Source organism: Lactuca serriola, chromosome 5 (assembly GCF_051521515.1).
Source record: "Lactuca serriola cultivar US96UC23 chromosome 5, Lser_US96UC23_V15, whole genome shotgun sequence".
NCBI lineage: Eukaryota > Viridiplantae > Streptophyta > Magnoliopsida > Asterales > Asteraceae > Lactuca > Lactuca serriola.
The window spans coordinates 328,923,969-328,942,679 of record NC_136412.1 but is presented as its reverse complement, the minus strand read 5'-3'; the positions used below and the strand labels follow the sequence as shown (position 1 = coordinate 328,942,679).

Below are 18,711 nucleotides of genomic sequence, written 5' to 3'. Positions count from 1 at the left end.
AATTTTGTTTTAACTTTTGGGTTTTAAGTAAAATTACTTTTTTCCTTTATCTTCATCTTCTCAATCTCCTTCATCTTAAGTCATTAAATACAATCAACTTTTTTTAAACATTTTTTTAACATTGTCAGTGGTGCCTAGGACAAACCTTGCAATGAAACAAAATTTGGTTGTTAATTTATTTATGTTTTTCAATTCTACACACACTATTTTGCAAATATTTGAAACAAATAGTTTTTTTTTCTCACATGGCATGAGTGAACTCTTCTTTCCGGTATTATTCACCATGAAAGGTGAATCATAAGCTTTTTGGTGTTTTGTTTCTTTGTCCAAAATTCAACCATGATCAAAATGGAATGCACTCTCAACTCTCTGAACTATCAAAGGTCCTCCCTCTATCTCAATATATAACAAGGGTATTTTGGTCATTTATATAAATAAGGAAGAATGTAACTAAGTTCCTTCTTCCAAAAACATTGGTTGAATTACTTCTTTTGTTTCCGCTGGACTCTTATCCAATTTAAAAGGCAAGTAAACTTACTCTTCTACCCTCACAAACGCACGGTCCAAAGCTTCAAACTCAAGGTCTCATTTTTTACCGTCGACAAGGGTAAAAGGCATGGGGCTACGTCTAAAATGCACGGTCTTTTTCAGAACCGTGTGTTCAGTGTTTTTCGGAAAAAACACAAGGGCAACTCATAAAACACACGGGCAAAGAGCAGAAAACGCACGACCTTAGGCTCTACCGCGCATATCATCGCAATTGAAAAAAAAATGCACGGTGTTCTCTTAAAAATATCACATGCTTCAATTGGCCATGCGTTTTAGGGTATGTGACCATGTGTTTTGGTCAGGTAATCTTTTAAACCCGATTGACCATTCTTGACTCTCACATAAAACTCACGATGGTGCGTCCTCCCTCCTTTCTATTCCTCTTAACCGAAAACTCTCCTAACCCTAATAAACTTTTGATTTTCTTTCAATCTCTTTAATCAATACGAGATTAAAGCACTTAAAGCACCAAGGTATGTAATTTTTGCTTCCTAACTTCACCTCCTTCATCATCTAGGTTGAATTCTCCCCATGAAGATGTAAAAATTGGATCTTACGTAAAACCCTAGTTTTTGTTTTGTAAAATTTTACTTGATTCTTGTATTATGTTTCAAAATTCTTATGCAGAGCTTCAAGAGCAAGCTTGGGGAGGTGTTTTGGAAGGAAGACTGAACCTTTTACCTCTAATTGTACATTCCACCATTGATGAGTTCATGCTTTCTTGAGGTTGAAGATGAAGTGAAAAAGTCAAGCACTCGTTACTGATTTAAGCATTTGACTGGTAAATTCCTTCCATGTCTCAAGTTTTATACATGAATCTTAAGATTGTTTGACTAGAATTGTTGAAATTCCATCCATGCGCTTCATATAATTATACATTCCTGTCTCTCAGTTGTTGTGCTTCATCTTTCCGGTCATACTTTGTCTAGTTGTGCTTTAACTTTTGATCATCCTTTGTTTGTCATATACATTTGGCTTGTTAGCACCATGACGAAATGCAAGATTCCAAAGGAGGAATGTAAATCCAAGTATGGTGTCACCACCACTATGTATCGTTCTCTTGCGCAACATGACCGTTATGCTCAACAACGGTTTGTAGATATTCCCACCCCTCAAAAAGTAAGAATTTATGATGGTGTCCTTTAATTGTTTAGCAATATCGGGGGGGGGGGGGGGGGGGGAGAGATGATCCTAACTTTACCACCTATGGATTCATTTAAAATACAACTCTTGAATTCTTACAATCTCTGGAGTTCAATGATGATACCAAAAGACTCTCATTTCGCCTCATGCAATTGCAATTTTTTTCAAGGCTAGATGATCTTAGTAGATTTGTAGGGATCTCTACGATCAATACTTATGGTCCTCATTTAGGATTTTGGTGAGAAAAAATGCCCTTTTTAAAGCTAAGGACTTTTGGATGGAAATCACAAGGTGGATCCTTATGAGGCTCAAGCCACCAAAGCTTCTTATATCATTCATCCGGTCTTAAGGGTGGCCTTCCGAATTCTCTCTAATGTTGTCTTCCCCCATAAAGGTGCAAGCAGAGCCAGTAAAATGGAGCTAGAAATTCTTTGGTGCATGGTCATTGGACTTAAAAGACCACATTTTGGCGCCTTTATCGCCTTCAAAATTTTCAAGATTTCTACTAGTGATTTCAGCCCATTCATTATGGCGGGATAGTTACTTATCTTGCCACTTGCCTTGCTTGTGCCGAACTTTTTGAGGAAAAACGCCCTAATCTCGAGAAAATCACACAAGGGTCCAACACCCTCACATCCAATGTCCTTGAGGCCTCATCTTTCTTCCGCAAAGAGAGTGATCGTAATATTACATGGTTGGTAAAGAAAAAACCTCATTTTTGAGTTCTTGCTAGGGATTTCATCTCCCTTTAGCTCAAGGAGGACATCATTCAGACGCAATGGTTATTACCAAATAATATTCCTGCTAAGCCCATCCCGCGAGCTCCTGAGTGGATGATTGTCGACCACGAAGACGAAGCTCGGGCTGATCCCCCCGTTCCCCTGCTCACTTTACTCATCCCACTGCAGGAGATCTGCTTCTATTGTCCCGGTAGAGACCGCATGTTACATCTTCACCCGTCGGGCGACTTAGTACCATGAAAGTCTATACCTCTTAGGCGTGTCAAACCCAACAAATAATAGGGGTACAAAAAACTCCAAATACACTGCTTTAATGAACCACAGTGACATGGCCAAAAAGTCTATACCTCTTTGCGCAAGGTACTTTGATCACCAAAGGGGGTTTTGTTTGCAAAAGTGAAATACTAAAATAACCCTCTACTTTAAAAACATGTAGAAAATAAAATAAACTTGTAAACAATTTGATTAAAGGGTTCTAGTTCTAGTTCTCAATGTTGTTGTTTAACTTGATTGTGACTTGATGTAATTCATGATTGTTATTCTAAGTTGGTACTGAAAGATATTAACACGCTCTAATACCTCTCGCTTATCGAATTATATAACCAAAACATGCTGTTTGACTAGACCTAGCTTTACTAATTCAACCTAAACACGCTCTGAGATTGTATTGAAAAATTGCATTAAGTTTTGTACAAGCTTCCCAACATGTAACACCAAATTTTCAAACTAAAATTTTCATTTAAATTCGCTTAATTCTTAAAACACTTTTCGTAAAAATCTCATTTTGTTTAAGTTACAAAACATGACTCCATAATCAATTAAATAATAATCCAGGATCATCTAAAACATAACTCTTCCTCTGGTGTGTACAATCGAGCCGGTGCCGTCCTATGATCCTGAGAAAACCTGAAACACATAACAAAAAACGCTATAAGCATGAAGCTTAGTGAGTTCCCCAAAATATCACATATAACACATACTAGCCACTCGAGGCTATAACTCTGTGGGCCCTCTGGCCCTAACTCTGTGGACCCTCTGGTCCTAACTCTGTAAACTCTGGAATACCTACATCATAAATCACATAGAAATAATGCAGTGCAACACATCACATAAATAGCATACAAGATACTCTGTCACATAACTCTAGTTACCACACAAGTTAAAGTATAGTGATAAGACTCACCTGGAAATAGGCCTAGCAATGGATCAGGTTTTGACCCTGATCCGATCCAAACCCTTAACAATTATATGGGTTTGGAGCATAGTTTTTAATCCGTTTACCCGTTAACGACCCGTACCCGCTAACCCTTTTATTAAAAGGGTCGGGTATGGATCAGCACCAATCCACTCCGTTTATAACCCGCCCCGTATAAATTTTAAAAATATAAATTTATATTTTATATTGCCTAAAGTTTACATTAAATTCCAATCAGAAATCCAAAGATAAAAGGCCAAAGACTAAATTATTTTTACATAGGAGTCAAGGACTCAACTTCTAGACTTCCAGTCTTCTACTCTTCTCCCAAGATTCATGATTTCATTTCATTTATATTTCATCATGTAATCACCAATTTCATTTGTAAATTAATAAGGTTATTTATCAACCGGAAGAAAGTTTGTAACGTCTATTCTCTATCAATGCAATTGACGGTCAAAAACTAATAGGAAGTAACTAAAATAATGATTTTAATTCCAGTAGAAGGTCCTTGAGTACATAATGTGTTTTCTAAAACAAAACTTAGTTTTATTTAATAAATGTGATTTTATGATTTAAGTAAAATGTGTTTTATTATTCAAAAAACGTATGGGTTACGGGGCGGGTTTGGATATCTGTTGATTCGATGGATAAGGGTATGGGTTTGATTATTCAAAACCCTGCGGGTTACGAAGCGGGTTTGGATCGGATTTTGAAATTTGTTAAAAGGGTTTGGATCAAGGTCAATTCGCTCCAAACCCACCCCATTGCCAGGTCTACCTGGAAAGCAGAAAGCAGTTATCCTTACACTTAAATCTCGAACCCGCCACCGCCTAACACATAAGTCAAATATATCTAATTAAACCGATGATTTCTCTTTCCCTCTCTAATCGAGTAGTGGGTAAAAGACCATTTTACCCCTCCATGATCTCTATTACTTATGTTGACCAAAACCCCAAAGTCAACAGAAGTCAACTCAAGTCAACGGTCAACACTGACCAAACTCGTTGAGTGCACAAGAGTGACTCGGCGAGTCCATGTGTGTCACTCGACTCCTCTAAGGCCTCACTCGAATCGCCGAGTGAACCTTTCACTCGACGGGTTTCCACTGCATTCGAATCGCGGGGCAACCCGACTCGACTCATCGAGTCTTCCCATGGACTCGGCGAGTTGCTCCCATGACAACACTCATCTGACCTTCTGAAGTCAGATCTGTTCCTCTAATCCATAGATCTGGCTTCCTTACGACCAATAACCACGTAAAGGTCAAATCTTGGTACACATGCAAGGCTCTCAATGCTTATTTTGGTGAAATCCTTCATATCATGACAACCCTAGCTCATAACTCCAAGGAAAAGGCATAAAGCAGAATAGAACGGATTCTCTGGACCTCTTAAGGTCTAGATCTAGGAATCATTTCACCATGGGACCTCTCATACTCTAGATTCAAGTTAAATAAAGCATGAAGAAACCCTAGATTCATGAAATCTACTAAACAAACGCAGATGGACATGAATCCTTACCTCTCACAGCAGCTCTGAACGAAATGATGGAAGATTTGAGTCCTACAAGACAGCCCAACTCAAAATCCATCCTTCCCTTTGCTAAGACACTCCAAAGGATGATGAATTAGCCCTCCTCTTACACTACAAGCTTGCTCTCTGCTCTCTATGGTTTCTCAGGGTGAGGTAGCCGCAAATGAAGGCCATAAGGACCTTCAAATAGGTCCCAAACCCATGAAATTAGGGTTTCTCTGCCTAGAACCTACTCGGCGAGTCCCTCCCCTGACTCGTCAAGTCAACTCATTAAATCCGCGTGAGAAACCCGACTCGACTTGGCGAGTTAGATCCTCAACTCGTCGAGTCTATCATTTAATCAAAAGATTAACCTACACAATAATAACCCTGAAAATCCGGATGTCACAATTCTCCCCCACTTGAATTAGATTTCGCCCTCGAAATCATTCCTTAACCACACATAGATTAAATCATTAACCCGAAAGGCACTATCGAAATGATCTTCATACCACACTGATGTCTTTCTCTATGGACACCCAAAATCACATAGAACCTTCAAAACCAGAGTTTAAACCAACTCTTTCGCCGCTAAAATACTCCTTCCCAATAACCGGAAACTCTAGTGGCCGCCAGATCGCCTACTTGAGCGATCACCATGATATTTGCTCCTCGAATATCAACCCAGTTTCCTCACTGGCTCTCTAATTCTCATAAGACCACATCCAACAACCAGCTATCTCTCCTCCAAGCCGATCATGCTAAATCATACGAATCACGCCCCACAAAATAAAGGGCTCACACTCCATCGTGGCACATCTACTAGACTGCTGTCAGAAACCATCCGAACAAAGAATCCCCAACACTCTGCCCTTAGACACAAAAGAATAACCATGCTTGCTCAGAAGTGTCCTCAAACATCACATTCATAAGCCTCAACTCCAAATTCCATATCTCCTTTAACACCACACGAGGTCTGACCTCAACCCCATAGTTGAACCTCCATGGTTACCCATAACATGATCCAAAATGTCTCACTGACTTCCTATTCGCATCAACTATCTCGGCCCTGTGACACACAAGTCACAAAATTCTCAAACGAAAACTACAATACAACCGAAGATCGACTTATCCCCGACCTCTAATGTCTGCTGCACATATCTCCGCACATCTCGCGGTATCTCCCGCACCCGAGCACTGACCTATACATGCCTAAGAAATCAGATGGAGAACAATACCCTTCATCTTGGAACCCACCTCAGAATCCAGAATCTCATCTCGCCTACTCAATGCACCACTAGAGCCAAACTCAACTCGAGAGTCTGGTCTGACCCAGAGTGGGAACCACTCGTTCCAACGAACCACTTTACTCATGACTCATGACCCGCAACCCATGCGTACATCACTTCCCAAATTCCTTCTGATTGCGATAACCATACCTTAACTCAGAATATAACGACCCCTGATCGTTAAGGAGACCCCTGTCACGCCCCTGATCCGACCACCAGTCTCCCAAAACTCGTAGATTAGGGCTACATCTCCCCGTAACATCACCACACCCTCTCTCTGACTAGTGAGTACTACCCCCCCCCCCCCGGTAGCATCACAACACCCTTTCTCTGACTAGCGAGTACTACGACTCCCCCGTAGCATCACAGAATCTGACGGCAACCGCCATAACAAAACATCCCTCCCTGCCGAAATCCATATTCTTGAATAATCCCTCTTGATGTCAATACCCGAAGGGCTCCCATTGGAACCGTAGATACTTAATTCACCACTTGCCGCCTCAAATTCACGACTCTAATATAATTCGGAATTCAGGACATCATACTCGGATACCCCGGAACACCATCGCAGAACATCACAATGTCCTTCTTTAACCACCAATCCCATACGTACGACATTATACACGGATACCTCCATGCATTCCCTCAGGATATCATAACTATCCTTCATTTCTCACAACGCGCAACTTCGGAGTATCCCAACTCTCAATCGAAACACTAAAGAATCGACAATAACTCGGAACATGATGAAAACCATCCGAAACTCCCTCCTTTATTGCTCAAAACACATGCAAGAATACACTGACCGACCCTGAGGTTGGTCGCTCAATCAACTTCTTTCCTTCCCATACTGCGTATAATAGCCCATACTCTGAACCAGAAATTCTCAACCGTCGAACTAACCTCGCAAGCCAACCACCTTGATTTCACCATTTTAACCTTGAAGGATTCCTAACCACCACAAGGTCTCCGACCAACGACCACTTGCCATGGAGACACTCGTCCTTTCTCAAACACGTACCACATGCACTATCTCGCTCTGCACCTCTCCTTGACCACCAATAACTCTGGCCTCAGGAATTCGCACCACATGCCTCTCTATCCAGTTCTCTAATCTCTCTTGAACAATTCTCGGATCTCCTCAAAAGTAATCGGTCCTCCCTCACTTAGGGTTTGATCCATCACCAATTGGTTCGCCAACAATCTAACCCACAGACTGTTTTTACCAATAACATCACACCTACTCTTGGAAGGTGATACGCAATGCTCGATGATCTCCCTGATGGAGGTCAAGCAATTCCAAATTCTCTGAATCTCCGATGAAATCCTCAGAAACTTCTCATCATGACTACCTCTAGTCATTCAGAATCTCGTACCATCCCACTACCGGACATCTCAACTGTCCATTCGTAACCCTGACTCTCAGTCTGAAAATAACAAACTACATATTCCTCATCCTCGACTCTTCAACCAATGTTCCATCACGTGGGTTTTAATAAGAGTGGATTCCTCGATACCACACTCGATACTCATCATAGACAATAAGAGCCACCACCCCAATACCCTCTTCTTGATCACCTGTTGCTGCAACTAATACATGCCCTACTATGCTCAGATAGGGTGTATCCTTGTCCTTAACCATCTCAGTCTTCGCTGACAACCTTCTCAGGCTCTAACATTACCTCTCGGCAGACATACTGCCCAGATACTCTGATGAAAGATTGAAACCAAAGCCACCCTACAGGGCTAACCCCCATCCTTGGAAACCGAAAATCTCAATACCTCTCCTGTTTCCCACAGGAACAGAAATAACACCACTCAGGTTACAGAAAATGACATCTCCACCATCGGCTGATTGCTTAACTCATGCCACAATCCTCCATAACCGCCATATCTACTCATTCCTGAGTCTTGTGACTCCAATTGGCATCTTACCAACAATTCCTCGGAGCTAACTCGATTTCCCTTTTTATGGATGCTCCACTAAAACTTGTTCATCATGGCCCTCTGGCTCCATGCTTTTTCACATCTGATCTCGTTCTAACCAATCACCACAGAATAACTGGTAGAATCAATAACACTAACTACCATGGATCATGGTACTCGAACCATGTGGCCACCTCTCGATCTACTATGAATCATGGTACCTGAACCATGTTATCTCTTCTCAACCCGCTACGAATCGTGGTACTCGAACCATGACGTCATTCCTCCATCTGCTACGATGTATGGTACTCAAACCATAAGATCACTCCTCAATCTGCTATGATGCATGGTACTCGAACCATGACATCACTCCTCAATCTTCTATGATGCATGGTACTCGAACCATGACATCACTCCTCAATCTGCTATGATGTATGGTACTCGAACCATAACATCACTCCTCAATCTGCTACGATGTATGGTACTCAAACCATAACATCACTCCTCAATCTGCTACGATGTATGGTACTCAAACCATGACATCACTCCTCAATCTACTACGATATACGGTACTCGAACCATAACATCACTCCTCAATCTTCTACGATGTATGGTACTCGAACCATGACATCACTCCTTAATCTGCTACGATGTATGGTACTCGAACCATAACATCACTCCTCAATCTGCTACGATGCATGGTACTCGAACCATGACATCACTCCTCAATCTGCTACTTAGAACCTTCAGAATACTCCCTGTATCGAGTATGGGTCCTCTGCTTTCGGTAGTACGGGCCCGTACTACGTGCCACATCTACACATACTTTCCACACGGACCATCCCAGAGCTCCTAAGTAGCTGCTCAACCTTCTCGCTCACCAATTCCGTCACGCGTGCTCGCTCCTCAGCGAAATGCTATACTCTTCCAGCGTACTCATCTGGCTAAGGTTACTACCTAGGCTCTCCCTTGGTTCTACCAATTCTCCGCCATCAGCTGCTGAAGAACTCCTAATGATGCCAGCCATCTACCTCCTGAATATCGTCATATTCACTTAGTAGCTGACTCCCATCATCGAGAGCTCCACAAAGCATGAAGCAAGCAACATTCGGGCGTCGAAGCATCTCCTTCAGTACATAAAACCTCTTTAGGTTATTATCCACTCGCTTTCCTCATACTCGAAGGATATCACCGAACTCTAACATCTTCGCCCCACATGGCCTCTGGCTACCCTCTCGGCAGACTCCTCATATGCTCATATAGATACCTCTTCTAGATTACTCCTCTACTCGAATCCCCTAAAGGATTCCTGCTGAATACTCTCGCTCATCATACTCAAAAGCACATCACATACAACAGCAACTCCTAGGCTAAGGCATCACAAATCAGGCCACTCTAGTCCTAAGATATGAAATACCTAGCCTGTCTCTAGCATGCATAATATCTCATAAAATATATCATAAATATCTCATAACACAAAAGTAAGGGTATTTTGGGAAATCACCGTTTGGGCTCTGGCTGATTGTACACACTGCTCTTTCTCGTTTTCTCTTTGAACTCTTATTCGCTTTAGAAAAATCATTTCTTTGAAAAAATTTCTCAATTCCTCAGTTTGAGTCCAGATTTACCCGAAGGTGCGTCTGAATCCCTCAAACCAAGGCTCTGATACCAACTTGTAACACCAAATTTTCAAACTAAAATTTTAATTTAAATTCGCTTAATTCTTAAAACACTTTTCGTAAAAATCTCATTTTGTTTAAGTTACAAAACATGACTCCATAATCAATTAAATAATAATACAGGATCCTCTAAAACATAACTCTTCCTCTGATGCGTACAATCGAGTCGGTGTCGTCCCGTGATCCTGAAAAAACCTGAAACACATAACACAAAACGCTGTAAGCACGAAGCTTAGTGAGTTCCCCAAAATATCACATATAACACATACTAGCCACTCGAGGCTATAACTCTGTGGGCCCTCTGGCCCTACCTCTATGGACCCTCTGGTCCTAACTCTGTAAACTCTGGAATACCCACAACATGAATCACATAGAAATAATGCAGTGCAACACATCACATAAGTAACATACAAGATACTCTGTCACATAACTCTGGTTACCACTCAAGGTAAAGTATAGTGAGAAGACTCACCTGGAAAGCATAAAGCAGTTATCCTTACACTTGAATCTCGAACCCGCCACCGCCTAACACATAAGTCAAATATCTCTAATTAAACCGATGATTTCTCTTTCCCTCTCTAATCGGGTAGTGGGTAAAATACCATTTTACCCCTCCATGATCTCTATTACTTATGTTGACCAAAACCCCAAAGTCAACAAACTGACCAGACTCGTCGAGTGCACAAGAGTGACTCGGTGTGTCCATGCGTGTCACCCGACTCCTCTAAGGCCTCACTCGACTCGCCGAGTGAACCTTTCACTCGACGGGTTTCCACTGCATTCGAATCGTGGGGCAACCCGACTCGACTCATCGAGTCTTCCCATGGACTTGGCGAGTTGCTCCCATGACAACACTCATCTGATCTTCTGAAGTCAGATCTGTTCCTCTAATCCATAGATCTGGTTTCCTTACGACAAATAACCACGTAAAGGTCGAATCTTGGTACACATGCAAGGCTCTCAATGCTTATTTTGGTGAAATCCTTCATATCATGACAACCCTAGCTCATAACTCCAAGGAAAAGGCACAAAGCAGAATGCAAGGGACTCTCTGGACCTCTTAAGGTCCAGATCTAGGAATCATTTCACCATGGGACCTCTCATACTCTAGATTCAAGCTAAATAAAGCAAGAAGAAACCCTAGATTCATGAAATCTACTAAACAAACGCAGATGGACATGAATCCTTACCTCTCACAGCAGCTCTGAACGAAATGATGGAAGATTTGAGTCCCACAAGACAGCCCAACTCAAAATCCATCCTTCCCTTTGCTAAGACACTCCAAAGGATGATGAATTAGCCCTCCTTTTACACTACAAACTTGCTCTCTGCTCTCTATGGTTTCTCAGGGTGAGGTAGTCGAAAATGAAGGCCATAAGGACCTTCAAATAGGTCCCAAACCCATGAAATTAGGGTTTCTCTGCCTAGAACCTACTCAGTGAGTCTCTCCCCTGACTCGTCAAGTCAACTCATTAAATCCGCGTGAGAAACCCGACTCGACTCGGCGAGTTAGATCCTCAACTCTTCGAGTCTCTCATTTAATCAAAAGATTAACCTACACAATAATAACCCTGAAAATCCGGATGTTACACAACAATGTTCATTTCTTCTCATACGCTCGGAAGTGTGAAAACATGTGATATATGTTTTACAATAAGAAAACTTGTTGTTTGTTACCAATTATTAACTTAATAAAACGATCATGTGCCCTAAAAGTTAATTAATTGCACAAAAATTTAATTCATGAAAATGGCCAATCAAACACAAATCAAATTCAAGGGTTCTAGTTTAAACAAAAACATAATCACTAGAATAGAATCAAAAATCAAACAGCAAATCAGATGCTTCAAGTCAAGCAATCAACATGTTTTGAACAAAAACTAGAAATTAGGTTTTCTTAGCCACACATGGCTAAAAAACAAGTCAATCCAAAAGAAAGATGGAATTGGAAATGTTTAATGCTTACAAACGGAAATCAAAAGTGTTTTCAATGATTAGTAGCCTTCAAGAATTCCCAAAAAATCTTCCAAAATCGCCAGAGAAAGCTCCAAAAACCATGTCTCCGAAAAATGGGACGTTCGTTTTTTTCATAAACTGCTCACGTGCTTAAATCAAGGCCATGTGTTTTGAGCATAGCCATGGCTTTCGCCCATGTGTTTTTTGGCATGGTCATGTGTCTTGAAAGATGCAATTGCCCAAATAATTAACGAAATGCAAGAATTATGAAGTAGAATGTTATGAAAGGACGAAAAAAACATGCAAAATAGGTGCATAAAATGCACCTATCAAACTTCCCCAAGCTTAGACCTTTCTTGTCCTCAATAAAGAACAAAATGAAGAATCACCTTAGAGAAGACGATAGGTGACTAAAAAGAAACTAAGATGAAAAGAACGGGAGGAATGAAAAGGACCTAAACAGAATTAAGAGTGAATGCATGCAATAAAAGAAAAACCAATGAAAATAATATATGTACAAAAAGATTAACAAAGCCTCAAAGATTTTTTTTTCAAGCATTAATGCAATAAACAAATCAAAACGAACAGATTCAATCCAGTTAACCTCATTGTGTCATACAGTCGAAGGTGTACCTGTCGTGCCTTAAGATAACTTGGCATTAACCCCACAAAGATATATAACATTTAAAACAAGATTTTTTGCCACTCCCAAACACAACTCAACAAAATCAAAAGTTACAAACACTTTTTCACTTTACCGGTTTTGGAAAAGCACATGGAACAAATTATGGTCTTACTCTCATGAAAACATGTGATGAAAAACATGCTCAATCATCTTCATTTTTAAAAGTATGACAATGGCCGACTCCAGCTATTTATTGACTAACAACAATCTTTTTCTAGAAAATATTTTATAAAAATTCCCTAATATTTACCTAGATTGGTTATATGTTTCAAACCACTTACATCAGTCAAAATAGTTCACAACCATCCCCGATGTCATAAGTTCAAGTTCAAGTCCAAGGGGATCTTTTGACAGCCAAGCTTATTTCCTAGTTGTGTTCATTTATGCAACTCAAGTGCTATGAAATTGTCCACTTATTGACTCTTTTTTTTTCTCTCTTTTTTTTTACACGACATAAACAATGGAGTACAATTATGAGGAGAGAGTACCATATCTACATATTTAAGTTATTTGCTCGACCTAATTCTTTATATTTTCGTCATTGACTCTTTCTATTGTTGGGACACCTCACAGTCTATTACCGTGAGAGACTTCTAAGACATTTTTCGGGGGCTGATGTAAACGTGCAAAGACTCGTGAGTGTAGTTGGACACAATGTCTCCAAGCAGGATATTTAGAAGGGAATAGGTAGAAAGGAATTTTTAGAGTGCTGAAAGATTCGGGTCATTGAAATTTTATATTCATTTTATGATTCTTTTGAATTTGGAGTTTGGGTATGGTTGAGCACTTACCGGCCGTGTGTTCCAAGGGCTAACCTATACCGGTTGTTATGCTTCGGTGTTGATAACCTTATCATTTTATGTTTTGCACGAGTAGATTCGGGAGACGTGTTTGTGTGTGAATAGATTGTTTCAATTTTTTTTAATGAAAAACGAATAATTTCTAATCTCAAGCCATGACTCATTTACCACTTTAATTGATTCAAGAAGATTAGGTTCCTTTAGATTTTTTTTAAATGCAAACTAAGAAATAGTTGAAAACAAAATCTTTTTGTAAGTTTTTTTAAGTGCTTTGATATTAATGCATGAAAAAAAATGAAAATAAGAAAAGTAAAATCTTTTTGGATTTTTTTCTTTTTTGAATGCTTTGAAATGAATGCATGAAAAAAATGAAAATAAGAAAAGTAAAATCTTTTTGTATTTTTTTTATAATTTTTTTTTTTGAATGTTTTGAAATGAATGCATGAAAAAAAAGTAAATTTTTTTTGGATTTTTTGTTTGTTATTATTATTATTATTATTATTATTATTATTATTATTATTATTATTATTTTGGAAATGCTTTTTAGATGAAATGCATGTGGAAACTAGAACCTAATGTACAAAGACCCCTCTCCAAGCTTAAGATTAAGCATCGTCCTCGATACTCGGAGAGGGTAGGGCAACCTACTAACCGCAGGGGGTCTAACGCTACATAGCTTCTTTTACTGTTTGTGTCAATTGCTGGACGGAGACGTTGATTGTAGACAAATCAGCACGAATCTCGAGAACAACTTGATCAAGGTGATCAAAACGCCTCATGTATGTGTCGTGGTGCTGAGTCGCCCGCCGGGTGTAGAAGTAACATGCGGTCTCTACTGGGGCAACAAAAGTGGATCCCCATGTAGTGGGAGAAGTGGAGTGAGCGAGAGGAATAAGGAGATTAGCACGAGTGTTGTCTTCGTGGTCGACGACTAACCGTTTAGGAGCTCTCAGGATGGGCTCGAAGGCGTGTGGAATGGAATCTGCAGAAGTATTCTTTGGTTGACATCATCGAGTCTGAGTGATGTCCTGCTAGAGCTGGAGGGAACTGGAGTCCCCAACAGGAACTCGGAAATGGGGCTCACCTTGCACCAACCGTGGGAGACTACCATCACTTTCTCTACGGAAGAAAGATGAGGCTACAAGGACATTGAATGTGATGGTATTGGGGTCTTGTGTGATTTTATTGAGATTCGGGAGCTTGCTCTCAAAAAGTGCTATGTTGATTTCTGTCATTCAAGGATAAGAGACTCTATGTCACAAAAGAACACCAATCATATTCTCCAAGATATTTAACTATACTTAGAGTAAAATTAAGTGTAGAGATGACAATATTCACAGAATTCACACAAATTAAATTTTGACAGATCCATTAATAAAGTGATTCTTTTGAGCTAAGTATGAATGGTCACACTTCAGCTATATGACTTTATTAATCTAGAAATGGATTTTTAATTTGGATTTATTATTTGGATATTGGAACATTATAATAAAAACTATTAGATAATGTTGTGATATATTGGGATATAGTCATCACATTAATACTTGTTGTGTTCTATATTAACATGTTTAATCCATGAATAATGTTATTATTATAAAGGTTCATAGTCAGTTATAATTGTGGGAGCAATTATGAAGTAAGACTAATATGAATTGAATTGGTTGACTCTCACTAGATGAATGTAGGCAAGTGGTTGTAACCAAGTTTCATAGGTACTTATTAGAGAACTAGTATTGAACTGACCCGCATCAAGATCATCTCATGGATCACTATCATGAATGATACTTGATTAAAATGTACTATCTTTGTATCCTTAACACCTGAGATACATATTGGTGATTAAGTGTAGGGAGTACTATGCTTTGAAATGATCAAATGTTGTTCCTTAACCGGGAAGTTATAAAATCCATTTTCAAGTATGGTGTGAACTATGCAAGAGGCTTATGTAGTCAAGATGGGATTTGTTCCTCTTATGTGTTGAGAGTTAGACATTTAAGGCGCCTTGCCAAAAGTTGAACAACTAATGAGATTGATCACGATCCGCATCTCATGTTCAACATGATGTCTGTAGCAAAGGGATAATTGATAAACTTACCTTATATACTAATTGTAGCTTTGAGCTTTTGGGGAATTGAGCATTGATAGAATGGCACAAACAGTCGTATGGTCTTAGGGGCAGTGAAATGTTACTAGACGTTCACCACTATATCGGTCTAATATGAATCTTGCGCCAGTGGGAGATTGAAAGGCCTAGTATGCTCAAGAATCATATTAAAGTGATATTGCTAAATAACATATGATACTAATGAGTCACACTAACAACAAATTGATATAATTGATTATTTATTAGAAATTGATTTTAATAAATATTCAATAAAACTCTTATAAGTAAATTGGAAATTATTTGTTTCATGGAAATAATAATTTTCATTAGCAAGTAACATTATATTATTTCGTATGGTATGAATTAATAAGACATGCACAACCTTTTGGACTAGTTGAAAAGCTTTTGTCTTTTACTTAAAAGAAAAAGTTTATATTTTATAAACCTTAAGTTTATAAAATTGAAACTTAACTTTCTTCTCCTTTATGCAATTTTCGATATATGCATAAAAAGAAGAAGTGCATGACTTGTCTAATCATGCTTTAACGACATGGGAGACATGCTTATGAAAATGGGGACAAGTTTGCTTAAAGTGCTAAGGACTAATGGTTAATAACTTCACTTTATGCATATAAATAAGAGGGCTTGCATTTGGAAAGAGTGTTTATTCCTTCCTTGAGGCATATGGCCGAAAGTTCCTCTTCTTCTCTCATTCTCTCTATTTTTGCTTTGAAGACTTGGATATTACTTGCATTTATACTCTCTTGAAGTTCATACTTTGATTATGAACTTCAAGCTTAAGAGTTTAAGAGTTTTGGACTAGCATCTACATCAATTTGAGTCATTGCTGGTGCATCAAAGGTTCCACATTCTTCATCAACTTCCAAGCCTCCCAAGAGGACCGAAAGGACTACAAACGTTGTATTTCTTCACCTCTTCTTTGGTTGGTGTTTAAATCTTTCTATAACTTGCAAGAAGATCCTTGGTGGGCATAAAATGTTTATGTGACTTCAAAATTAAAGTCTTTCGTTTCCATATTTTTCAAGTTTATAAAACTATTTTTGAACTAAAACCCAACAACACATGATCTCAAACGGGAGATCCCAATTAGGTGGTTGGATGATTGTAGCGGAGGTGAGTAAATCCTTCAAACGATCAAAAGCATCCTTGCATGGCTGAGTAAACTCAAATTCAACATCTTTTGGAGTAGTTGACACATTAGCACCATAATATTTGAGAAATCTTTGATGAACCTCTGATAGAAACCTGCATGACCAAGAAACAAACGAACTTCCTGAACATTTATATTGGCTTTGTCAACTTCCAAGCCTTTTTGGGACATAATATGACCTAAAATTAATCCTTTGTCCACCATGAAATGACATTTTTCATAGTTAAGCACAAGATCTGTGTCAATGCACCTTTGCATAATTTTTATTAGATTGCTTAAACATTTATCAAAGGAGTTTCCATAAACTGTTAACTCATCAATGAAGACTTCAATGATGTTTTCAACATATTCAGAAAAAATGCTCACCGTGCATCTCTGAAATGTTACGGGTAAATTTCATAGACCAAAAGGCATATGCCTATTAGCAAATGTGTCAAAGGGACTAGTGAAGGTGGTTTTCTCTTGGTCCTTCGGAGCTACCGGAATTTAATGAAAATCTGAGAAACCATCTAAGCAACAGTAGTGAGATTTTCCCGCTAATCTCACTAACATTTGGTCAACGAATGTCAAAGGAAAATGGTATTTTCTCATCGAGGCATTCAACTTTCTATAGTCAATACAAACTTTTCTCCCGTTTTGCACACAGGTTGGCACCAAATCTCCCTCGGAATTCTTGACAAATGTGACACCAACTTTTTTCGGGACAACCTGAACGGGGCTCACCCATTTACTATCATAGATGGGGTAGATCATAGTTGCATCCAAAAGCTTCATGATTTCTTTCTTTACTATCTCCATCATGGGTAGGTTCAATCTTCTTTGTGCCTCTCGGGTTGGTTTGAAGTCTTTCTCTATGAGAATCGTATGCATGCATAAGGAGGGACTCAACCCTTTTATGTTAGCAATTGTCCACCCAATAACCTTCTTATACTTTTTCAACAAAGTCACAAACTCATCTTGTTTTGCAATAGACAGCTTGTTGCCGATAATGACAAGAAAAGTCTTCTCTTCTCTAAGGTATGCATACTTCAAATGATGTGGAAGAGTCTTCAATTCTAGCTTAGGTGTCTGCACAATAGAAGGAAGAAATTTTGTGTTAGAAGTGGGCAGTTTCACATTAGTATTATCATACCTCATTTTCTTTTTTCTTCCATGAACTCCACAATTTCCAACAACTCCTCATCAAGCTTGAAATTTGCTGCAATCTCTTCGACTAAATTGTTATCAAAATTCCTTGTCAAAACTAACTCCAACAAATCATGGTTAGTCAACTCAAAACACTTTTTAGTCAAAGGTTGGATCATATCAACACAATCTATACGATTAACATCACTTGGGTACCGCATTGCTTCATAGATATTGAAGTTGATGACCTCCCCATCGAATTCCATAGACAATGTACCATTATAGACATCAATTTTTGTTCTTGCTGTTTTTAAGAATGGTCTACCTAAAAGTATGGAACTCAAGGTTGTGTATAATTTGCATGCATAAGGCAGCCGACGGTGAGGATGGATGGATGTGGATAGCACGAGTTGCGATATGTGGGCAGAAGGTTCTATGGCAGTACTTTGGATCAGAGTGTTACTGCACGAATGTTGCTTGCTTTGTGCTTTGTGGAACTCTTGAGTGATGGGAGTCAGTACTAAGTGGATATGACGATATCCAGGAGGTGGATGGCTGGCATCATGGGGAGTTCCTCAGCAGCTGATGGCAAGGCGAGGTTAGGAACCTAGGAAAACCTAGGATATGCTCCAGTGAGTTAGTGGGGCGGATCAGTGAGGTTGGGAGCCTAGAAGGAGCCTGGTAGATGCTTCAGTGGATATTTTGTTGTTGTTTGGCGGATATTCGGTGCATAAGTGGGATAGGTGAATTAGAGGATTCAGGAGGATTGTTGAGGAAAGTATGGTTAGGTGTGGAAGGTAGTACGGGCTGGTACTACTAAAAGCACAGGATCCAT

General features: G+C 39.3%; 1 protein-coding gene across 1 annotated transcript; it reads right to left on the bottom strand.

The window, feature by feature from the left end:
• Positions 1-16,635: 16,635 nt before the first annotated feature.
• LOC145050967 (uncharacterized) lies at positions 16,636-17,888 on the bottom strand. The gene is made up of 3 exons (XM_078999133.1): positions 17,376-17,888; positions 17,002-17,126; positions 16,636-16,846 (listed from the first exon to the last, which is right to left on the bottom strand). Exons 1-3 carry the CDS (start codon positions 17,886-17,888, stop codon positions 16,636-16,638), a joined length of 849 nt encoding a protein of 282 aa, XP_078855259.1.
• Between the last annotated feature and the right edge of the window lie 823 nt (positions 17,889-18,711).